Source organism: Saccostrea echinata, unplaced genomic scaffold, assembly GCF_033153115.1.
Source record: "Saccostrea echinata isolate AGI-Se365-2 ecotype Australia unplaced genomic scaffold, CSIRO_AGI_Sech_v1 ptg000002l, whole genome shotgun sequence".
Taxonomy (NCBI): Eukaryota; Metazoa; Mollusca; class Bivalvia; order Ostreida; family Ostreidae; genus Saccostrea; species Saccostrea echinata.
In genome coordinates this window covers 19,944,857-19,956,205 of record NW_026889751.1, presented here as the reverse complement: position 1 = coordinate 19,956,205, position 11,349 = coordinate 19,944,857, and the positions used below count along the sequence as shown (strand labels likewise).

The window sequence follows — 11,349 nt, the reverse complement described above, 5'->3', positions numbered from 1 at the left end:
CCCACATTTTGTTACACTCCTACATGAAAGTATGGTTCCTACATGTGTTTAAGTACATGTATAAACAGTTGAACTTCTATATCTTGAACTTCAACATCTCAAATAACACGGATATGTCAAAGTAATTTGGAAGTCCTAAACACCATTTTTCACTGTAAAGTTTTCATGGTTCCATCAATTTCGAGATAACGAAGTTTGGCTGTACCATTTATTAATAATAATTTTAAAAATTTCGTAAGTATACAAATAGAATTCATCCACATTAGCTAACAAACTTCGTAAGAAAATTTTGTTAATAAAATTCATTTTTCTCATGAAAAAAAGTAAAATAAATAAAATTACTCTAGTTAGATTTTGGATAAATTTTCAAAGAATAATTCAAAAATACTGTTTTGGTATCTGAATTTTTCAGAGTCTAATATTTTATCACGACATCACAACAAACCTTACGGCGAAATATCTCACAAATTCAATTCCTAGATCTTTATTTAAATCACAGTATATGGCACATCATAAAAAACAAGTGCATGAATACATGCATAATTAATCCTTTGTTGTAATGATGAATTCCATCCAACAAGAAATAATATTTTATTTAAATCTCCCTGTAATATCACTAGTGTAAACTTAAAACCATTTCAATAAAATCTCCTATATAATACTTTAAATAATTCTCATTCTTAAGTATCACAACCATGTGCATTGCACATTGTTTGTTATAATTTACTGATTGTGTTTAGGTGGTTGTCAGACATTTCTGTTTATTAGATCAGAGTTGGTTGGAGAAGAATTCCAGGATCCTCCCCCAGGAATCTTCCTGAGCGTAGCTGTGAGCTTTTGTTTCTCCTCCCCATAGAAATTCAAATTCTGAAAAAAGAATTATCAACAAAGTATGGCAAACATTAATTATTTGTTCAAAAATACATATCATTAAAAAAAAGAGAGACCCAAGAGCCTTAACAGTCACCTGAGTATGCTAGTAATACAACCCTGTAAAGGATGTAAGGAATGTTAAATAATAATAAAATACGCAAATTAAATTTAAACTCAAAAAACGAAATACAGGGTGATAGGTGTCAACAAAATATTTAATCTAGAAGTAATGCCAGTGTTATCTAAATCATCACCATCCTGGTACATAACAAGTGCTTTCAAATACAAAACAGCACATTGTACTCACAGAATACACACTCTGACCATTAAAAGCTTCTTTTGGTCTTTGTATAATAATGGATAATGTACAAATGTAAGGTACTTTTGTCTCATTTTTATCCATCCATTATTTACAAGTCTACCTGACTATTAATAACTATGAAAGTACATCGGTGCATTTAATCTGTGAGTTTGCAAATTCTTTTAACTTCCGCCAAAAATAACCCCTATCCTATAAACTCTTTGTAACACAGAAACTGCAAATTTTTACCACATAAAAATATAAAAGTTAAGAATCAAACTTAAAAATTTCTAGGAAAAAATCCACTTCAAATTCGAATCTGAAGGAAATTCTTCCTGTAAAATGCTCCTTTATGTTTATATTCTACAATCTGTTTTGTTAGGGACTTACGGAATACTTTATGGTAGGAGTGCCTGCAGTGAGGTGAATATGGTGGCTCAATAAGGTGCCCAGTTTCGGGGTACCTTATAACCTGGAACCGATGTTTATGTTCCGTTGGCACCAATTCCATAAAATGTTCAACTGTGGAGTACTTCAGACATCCATCGTCATCTCCCACAATAAACAAAAATGCAGCTTCACTCTCCCATCCCTACAGAACAATGAAAAATCTCTGTATGGTGCATCTCTTATTGCCAAATTTGGATGTTTTTATTCTGCTTGAATTTAAGATACCAATTTAATTTGTTCTTAATAAATTCATTTACTTCCACCAGTATTTGTGAAATGTCACTGTATGCTCTAAGGGCGCAAGAAGTGGATAGGGGAAAAACCCATTCAACTCTTCTTTTTAGACATAGTTATATTGAGCATGCATTCTACTTAGTAAATATAAACGATATTTTATTCAGCAAATGATGTGAATAGACAGTTTTTGTAGTCAATATTGACCTCCTTACATTGAAATAAACAGATGTTTGGAAGAAATACTGTAAACATACATTTAGCACCATAAAAATTTAGCACAATCTTCATCAATTGATTTAGTGGATTATAAATTAGGGCATTTGGAGCCAAGGTTTTTAAATAAACTTTTTTAATCATATATTGGTGTGTATTTAAATTAGCAGACAGGTAGTAGCATGAGAGGTGCTAAAATATTATTATTTCCGCTAAAATAGGTACATTTACAGTACACTTGTGTATTTAGGAGTTGCATTGCCTGTCTGTCCATGCATAGAAAAATTAACTTCAAACAATATTACCTTTAAGACAAAAACAATTTCACAAAATTTAGTTTTCAAGAATATTTACTAAACAATACGAAGGAAACATGAAAGAATGTCTAAATGCAGTAGCATTAATGATCACATTAAAATAAATTTAGAATAAATTTCAAAGGATAATATAATGTACATATGTATTATTATGCTTCCTGTCAGTTTGTCTCTATATAATCAATACCCAACTATTTTTGCATAGTGTTCTAAGGATTTATATAGCGTAAGCATACTATGCCGAAATAGTGCACGACTTCTTTTTCTGAAGAAAATCCGACAGCGACCACACCGGGGATTGAACTCACGACCCCGAGATTGTCAGTCCGACGTGCTACCAATTTGTATTTTAATATATATAAACTTAGTTTCAAATATTTGATACTTAAAGAAAAAAAATAAACAATTTTCTTAAATAGTTTCTTGCAACATTTTTACCTTCACTCAACTAAAATTGCATGAAACTCTCTGTACATTATACCTTATTGCATGAACCCTCAAAATTAAGAAAAAAAGATTATGACGTACATGTACACAACGTGACATCATAATAGGAAGTAGTGAACATAAGAGGTAATGAAACATTGAAAATGGAGAAAATATTGTCGTTTTTATACAACAGTCAGCATAATAATAACAATAGTGTTGTGCTTTGCATGCACCATGTGTCAAACCCTGACTACTATTTAGGCATAATGCATGCAAAGCACAACACTATTATATAAATATAATAACTTTCCTGAGGTGTTAAGTGCAATGACTTACTTTGATGAAGAATTCATCTGTGGGATGATAACAATTTGAAATGTCAATTCCTTCTGGTGTGGCCTTCATTTGATCAAACTGAAATCTGCAAGGAAACAAACAAATGAACAATAACATTATCAAATGTTCACAAAAATGATCAAGCATTTCTGAAAATTCATTAAAGTCATATTAAAGATAGTTTCTCTTTATGATTTGAAAATAAATGTAAATAAAATGCACTGCTGGAATACATGGTATGCCTGTCAGAGTGCAATTTGACTATACAGCCGTAAATTTCAAATCAAGGTCAAAGTGACCTTCTTTTGGATTATGACACACCTAAACCCCCCTCTCAAGGGACATTCACTGACAATTTTTGATTGTCTCACGATGTGAAATATATCACATGGACACAATAAAAAATAACAGATGAACAGACAGACAGATGGACAAATGTAAAAACCCATACCATAATATGGTCTGTCAAAAGAAAATAGTTTGTCAGAGATATAAGATACTTTTAAGTGACATTGTCAGGTATGTTATCATCACTGTTCCATTTTTCTGCAAATCAACACTGCTTTCTGAGAGAAAAAAAAACCCTTTTTTCCACTAGCAACATACTGCTTTTCTGTGATTTCTTTAAGTGTTTAAAGGTACTCCTTCCAGGTAGTGTGAAAACAGCTTTTAATTTGCCCTTTGCTTACCATGAAAAAGGGGGCTGGGGTTGGAATTTGAAATTACAGTATAAATTGTGGTATTGGTCTCATATATGTAATTTGCTTCTCTTATAAATTGTTTTTGACTTACTCTAAGTTTTGTATGTCTCCTTTGCTGTACTTGAGAGGAGCATCAGAATAAAATGTTACTCCATTTACCAGAACTACAGCTTTGATCTGAAGAAAAGAATGACCAAAATTGATAAAAAAGGATTACATACAGGTATGGTGCACATATGTAAATGTATATGCAAATACGACTATGACTATTATATGTCACAAAGTAACCGTGTAAAAAATTTATCCAACTGAAGACCTTTACAAGATTTGTTTCAAGGTAATAAACATTTGAAATAGATATAATTCCAAATATCATGTGAATATCATATATAGAATTACATCCTCACAGTTCAAGATATGAAAAATAGATTTCAGATGAACCCTTTGCTTGCTTCCATTTGTGTAATTCAGATACTCATAGAACAGAACCTCACCCCCAATTTTTAATACACCTTTGCTAGAGCGGAGTATTAAAAAATTTCACTACAAATTTGTCTGAAGTGTTATGACCATGTACCCCCTCCCCCCCCCCCCCCCCCATAGTCTGATCTTCAAATTTGATGGCAATGTACCCAAATATACATGTAAATTGTGTTGAGGGAATGATAATGGCATAAAAGTAATACCAGTATGGGAGAAAATGACTGATCTGATGCTCTAGGTAGTATTGTTACTACTAGAATTAGCAAAATACCTCCGTATATTGATTTGAAACTATTTAAAGTGTTTTTTTTTCCAAGTGGGGAGAGTTTACAACAATTACAAAGTAATCTTGATGAACCCCCTCCCCCATATAGTATTCACAAAAATATCCAAGCTCTGCATTCATCATCTTGTGAAGTACAGGACTGTGTGTCTTACACCCAAGTGTAGTTTTTGTCTTTCAAAATCTTGGTCTATAGCCTCCACATGTACATGTAAATATCCACTTTACATGTATGGTATAAAATTTATTTAGTTTGATTACAATTTAGCAAACAATTCTCAAAAACATAGGTAATCAAGGATTACGAAGCTCACCTCGATGAATGTTATCTTTAAGTAAGGCAAATTTTACATCATTTTTTTTATTTAGTTTACATCAAAGATCAATGTCCATGCAAGTTTGGTTTAAGTACGACTTATAGTTACTTGGAAATAGACCTGTTCAAAAAAAAGTTTATCCTGTTTATTAATCAAGAAAATTTTGGTCAGTTCCAACATCCAAAGTAAGTCTGGAAGTTTTCATCCTTAGATGCACCATCTATGCAAGTTTAATCATAACAGACCATAATGTTATATAGCTACTCCAAAAAAATTATCCTGGTCACTGAACTAGAAAATGTAGGTCAGATTCAGAATCCAATGCAAGTCTGGAAGTGACCAAGCCTAGCTACATCATCCATGCTAATTTGGTTAAAATATGGCTAAAATTCACTCATGTGGAAAATCTAGGTCAAATCCAGCATCCAAAGGAAGTGTGGTAGTGTCCATCCCTAGATGTATTATCCATGCAAGTTTGGTCCAGGTAGGGCCAATAGTTACTTGGGTATGGACCTGCTCCAAAAACTTTAACCTGGTCACTCATCTGGAAAATCTAGGTCAGATCCAGCATCTGAAGCAAGTGTGGTAGTGTCCATCCCTAGATGCATTATCCATGCAAGTTTGGTCCAGGTAGGGCCAGTAGTTACTTGGGTATGGACCTGCTCCAAAAACTTTAACCTGGTCACTCATCTGTAAAATCTAGGTCAGATCCAGCATCCAAAGCAAGTGTGGTAGTGTCCATCCCTAGAACTGTCATCCATGCAAGTTTGGTCCAGGTAGGGCTTATAGTTACTTGGGAATGGACCTGCTCCAAAAACTTTAACCTGGTCACTCATCTGTAAAATCTAGGTCAGATCCAGCATCCGAAGCAAGTGTGGTAGTGTCCATCCCTAGATGCATCATCCATGCAAGTTTGGTCAAGGTAGGGTTTATAGTTACTTAGGAATGGACCTGCTCCAAAAACTTTAACCTAGTCACTCAACTGGAAAATCTAGGTGAGATCCAGCATCCGAAGCAAGTGTGGAAGTGTACATCCCTAGATGCATCATCCATGTAAGTTTGGTCCAGGTAGGGCTTATAGTTACTTGGGAATGGACTTGCTCCTAAAACTTAAACCGGGACGTCGAAGCTAACGCCGACGCCGGGGGTATAGCATAAGCTCATCTCGACTTCGTCGAGGTGAGCTAAAAATTGGGTGGAAAGTACAGCTTTAATATCCAAATGATCATGTGACTGAATGGTTCATAGTAAATTACTATTTCTTTGATTTTTGTTTGTTTGTTGTTTAACATCCCTCTCAAGAATTTTTCACTCTTATGGAGACACCACCACTTGCCGGTGTAGGGCTGCAAATTTTGACCTATACTCGGCACTCAGGGTCATTTAGCAGTGAGGGTTCTTTTTCATGCCAGCATCTACTGCGGCACAAGACCTGAGTTTATATGGTCTCATCTGAAGGATCGGTCTCCATGTCCGACAGAAGGATTCAAACCCGCGACGTAAGGATCAACTCATTACTCCACAACTCTAAAGCAAATGCTCTAACCACTGCACCACACAGACGACCTCACTTCTTTGTAGGGAATAAAAAAGTAAACTAGACATCCTTAAATTTACCAACGAATAACTTACCTGTGGCACATGTCTACAGAGCTCCATGGCATACATGCCTCCCTTAGAAAGTCCTATTATACCAATCCCATCATGCCTCACTTGTGGTAGTCCAGCAAACCATTCCACACTCTCCTTTAAGACACAAAATTTTTAAACAAAATTGACTGACTTGTATGCATGTATGTAATAAATCTATACATTCAGGAAAATATGTTACATTTAAGTAACAAAATTTTATCAGACATGGAATTTAACTTCAATGTACACAAAATAAATACAGTTGAACTTCGATATCTCAAACATCAATATCAATATGTCAAGATATACTGGAATCCCCTACCATTTTTCTTAATACATTTTAGCAACAATATTTTAAATCCTCAAAAGTTTCCTTGGCCCAATTAAGTTCAAGATAGTAAAGTTTGACTGAATAAGTTTCCTTTATCTTGCTGTTTTAATGAGAAATTAGAATGCTTACAATGAGATAGTCCAATGAATGCTTACAAAGAGATAGTCCAATGAATGCTTACAATGAGATAGTCCAATGAATGCTTACAAAGAGATAGTCCAATGAATGCTTACAAAGAGACAGTCCAATGAATGCTTACAATGAGATAGTCCAATGAATGCTTACAAAGAGATAGTCCAATGAATGCTTACAAAGAGATAGTCCAATGAATGCTTACAATGAGATAGTCCAATGAATGCTTACAATGAGATAGTCCAATGAATGCTTACAAAGAGATAGTCCAATGAGTGCTTACAAAGAGATAGTCCAATGAATGTTTACAAAGAGATAGTCCAATGAATGCTTACAATGAGATAGTCCAGTGAATACTTACAATGAGATAGTCCAATGAATGCTTACAATGAGATACTCCAGTAAATACTTTTAATGAGATAGTCCAGTTAATGTTTATAATGAGATAGTCCAGTGAATGCTTACAATAAGATAGTCCAATGAAACATCTGGCATAGTTTCTGGTAAATCTTCATACGCAAAAAAAGGCAGAGCAAAGACATAGTACCCTCTGGAGGCTAACAATGCTGCACGGTGATCAAAGAGTCCCCCTCCACTACCAAACATGTCAATTACCCCAGGAAATGGTCCTGGTCCTAGAGAGGAAAATATCTCTTTTATCCATAAAATTCAAAATCAATTTCATTTAAGTCAAATACTGATATTGTTAAAAGGAGAAGAAATGTACAAAGCATTGTTCACAAAGATTATAAATTTAACTTTTTTATTGTCTAATCACAGACAGTCAGATATTGAAAATCTCTGTAAACATGATACTGATATGTACTGAAACTTACCAGGGGGGATAAAGAGTGCACCTCTGATGTTGCCCTCACTAACTCTCTCTCTTCTAACATTCTTGTCTTTGTACCATCTATATACATCTAATGTAGCTAGAGGATTTGGGGGTGGATCAAACAAAGTTTCCCAGGAGTGGTGACCTTCAATAACTGACAATGTTACGACAATGGGAGAGGTCACATCCTTTTTAAGAAGTCTAATATTCTGTTTCATAGAGGGTTCAGGCTTCATGCTCCAAAATAACCCCATTGGCTCCAAACCTGTGTTTTATGTCATGAAAATGAAGTTCTATCAACTTTGCATAGATTCTTATTTCTTTAATAACTATGTCCCCAGGACTCACCTTGCAAAAATTTTACAAACACAGCAAAATGTGCCACAAATAAATTTTGTGTGAAGAGTTTCACATCAAATTCACCTGACAACATTTATATGAAACTTGCATTAAAAATTTTGCACAAATTTTACTTATCTGCTTTTGATATGTAAAATTTATGTGAAAGAGCTTTGATGACTCTTATCATGCTTATTTTGTGCTCTGTGTTAACAAGGTTTTTACATACGCAAATTCGCCTAATTATGTATTGTGACACAGACCTGTATATGTTCCTTGTACTGACGTTTGTTCCTCCACTGTAACATGGCCCTGTTCTGTTGCTGTATAACACCCATATGATGCAAATCTATTGTTGCCCTCTTGTAGCGAGGCCTTAATGGTGACAGGTTCGTTCTTAGGTAAACCATCCACCTTGATGTGAACATGCTCATCTACTAAAGCGTCATGTGGGATAACTGATATTTTGACACCATTCATATGGAAAGCTGATGTAGAAAAGCAACTAATTCTCTGTACTGTTGTCACACTGGAAAGTAACTCTGAAATATTTATAAAAAAAAAATCATCAAATCGTAATAGGTAGAATGAACAGCAGTTTTATTGCCTGGGGCATGATTTGCATGAAAAAATTTGAATCTGCACAGTATGGGTATATGTACTTGCAAATTTTAATATGACCAATGTGCCCTAACCCTTGAGAATACTTTTAAAAATATTTTTTTCTTTATATACTCTGTTGTAAAACTTTAACCCACTACTGAGTTCTATTCTCAGCCCATTGACTGTGATTTGAGCAAACTTTACTGTTTATCTTCACATTTCATTCAGAATAATATATAACCGTATGTTGGACATGCATGCAACACAGTGATTAAGCAGATCAATAGGTAAGGATACAATGCTCTTAGTAGCTATAAATCAGGGATGTATAATATTGTTCTTTAAAGAGAATCACAACTCTTTGAGATCTCCCATCTCTTGAACATTATTGTTTACTTTTTTCAATTCTCACACTGTGTAAATCAAAAAAATCTTTAAAATTATCAATATGATCAAGGATAACGAAATAAAAACTTTTCTTCATATCAACATATATGTACATATATTATTCAAACCCATGTTTAGCCGTTTCAAATGTCTCACACCGTATGACATACATGTACGTAAAATAAAACTTCGTGTTAAAAAGTAAATTAGTATCCTGTAATAATTTTAAACAACGCGCTTCCCCCAGTGGTGGCACTGTCCACAGGTACTTGGGTCTTGGTTTATAAATATGTATGTACCTTATTGATACGTAAAAAAGTACTTTTTTTTTACATATCAATAAGGTACATACATATTTATAAACCAAGACCCAAGTACCTGTGGCACTGTCAACATATTTGCGAAGCAACGCCTGTGTGAAGAGAATTACATTTAATACATACTTCGTAATGTATTCTGCAGTACCATGCTTTTTCAACAAAATGCTCCGCAAATAAACTGTAGCTTAGGCATTTTTTTAAATCCCAAAACATATACTTTTCTCAAAACTTTAACCAACTTATCTGTTGTCCGACGAACTCTACTTTCATTTTAAAACAAAAATGCCGATCCCGATTCAAATCTGAAATTATTTATGTCCTCCAAAACTTTTTTTATGTAAAAATTAAAAGAAAAAGAAACAATAATGTCAATAATTTTTTGAAAAAAAAGAGAGAGAGAGAAATCCTCTATAGGGATTTACACTTTTTACATAAGCGCACAGGTGCTTGAGGACAGGACCCCCCCCCCCCCCCACCGATATAGACCCCGGGCCTGTTCGACTTTTTTCTCATAAATTATATATGAATAACAGTGCACTCATTAAAAACATTTCTCTATCACTTAAAATTTATTTTGCTACGAAAACTATGGATTCATCTTCCCATAACTATTGATGCCAATTTTAACATTACTAATTATTAGCAGCATGCATTCGTCATAAAACATCTATCTTCAAAAATAATTTCTGCATACAAGGATAAAAGTGATTATTATCCTCAGTCTTTATATTCACAAGACTTTTTCTTCTTATAGGGTCTTAAACAATTAAGTTTATTAAATATGATTAACCCGAATTTGAATCAGTAAGTGGAGTATATAATGATATAGTCCACTAGTAATACACAAGCTCCCTTGAAGGGATATAGGTAGGTAATTGTTAAACAAACAATGGGTGACCAGTGCCCCTCTTGACACTTCTATCACTGTACATGTGACAATAGATAAGCAGAGTAATTAAGCAGATCAACAATTATCCATTTCACTATTTGATATACAGTTTATAAATTTGATTTAAAGAAGCATTCTTTTTTAAAATTCATTTGATAATTTTGCACACGTACTCCTTCGTTAAAAGTAACTAATTTTGTAAATATTTATACACTTTGCTGTATCCAAAATTGATTTTTAAAAAACCCAAACAGGTTGAAATGATGATATTACAAGCACAAATTAAATATTATTGAAATGATTTGATTTTGAACATATTTTATTGTATATTACATACAAAAGGAAGCCCGTTGAGGCCAGTTCAGAGAAAGAAATATTTTTTATTGCGTTTAAACGCAATAATTATTGCGTTTAAACGCAAAACATTGCGTTTAATCGCAATAATTATTGCATTTAAACGCAAAAGATTGCGATTAATCGCAATGTATATTGCGTTTAAACGCAAAACACTTTGCGTTTAAACGCAAAAGATTGCGATTAAACGCAATCTTTTGCGTTTAATCGCAATACATTTGCGATTAAACGCAATACTTTTTGCGTTTAAACGCAATAATATTTTTGCGTTTAAACGCAATATTTTTTGCGTTTAAACGCAATAATTTTTGCGATTAAACGCAATACTTTTGCGATTAAACGCAATAGTATTGCGATTAAACGCAATAGTATTGCGATTAAACGCAATAATTTTGCGATTAAACGCAATAATCTTTGCGTTTAAACGCAATAATCCTTCCTTATAAGGATTTGTTTTGCATTTAAAGACAATGATACTGTAGTTTCAAAATCAAACATGAATTAGTCAAAGCTTATAGTTACATGTACTAGGACCCGACACTTCAACTTTAAGAAGATCCGATTTGTTCTGTGTCTTTTTGCAAAAT

At 33.6% G+C, this 11,349-nt stretch overlaps 1 protein-coding gene across 1 annotated transcript; it reads right to left on the bottom strand.

The window, feature by feature from the left end:
• Window positions 1-468: 468 nt before the first annotated feature.
• LOC133174067 (acyl-coenzyme A thioesterase 1-like) lies at window positions 469-9,769 on the bottom strand. Its single transcript, XM_061309112.1, has 9 exons — window positions 9,643-9,769; window positions 8,473-8,751; window positions 7,872-8,135; window positions 7,501-7,670; window positions 6,573-6,686; window positions 3,949-4,034; window positions 3,157-3,241; window positions 1,565-1,766; window positions 469-867 (listed from the first exon to the last, which is right to left on the bottom strand). Exons 1-9 carry the CDS (start codon window positions 9,665-9,667, stop codon window positions 770-772), a joined length of 1,323 nt encoding a protein of 440 aa, XP_061165096.1. The 5' UTR covers window positions 9,668-9,769; the 3' UTR covers window positions 469-769.
• Window positions 9,770-11,349: the final 1,580 nt, after the last annotated feature.

Coding starts and splice junctions, on each gene's coding strand:
- LOC133174067 (XM_061309112.1), bottom strand. CDS start 9,667: ATGGTACTGCAGAATACATTACGAA. Junction 8,752..9,642: donor ACTGCAGAATACATTACGAA/GTATGTATTAAA, acceptor TAAATATTTCAG/AGTTACTTTCCAGTGTGACA. Junction 3,242..3,948: donor GGAGACATACAAAACTTAGA/GTAAGTCAAAAA, acceptor GTTTCCTTGCAG/ATTTCAGTTTGATCAAATGA.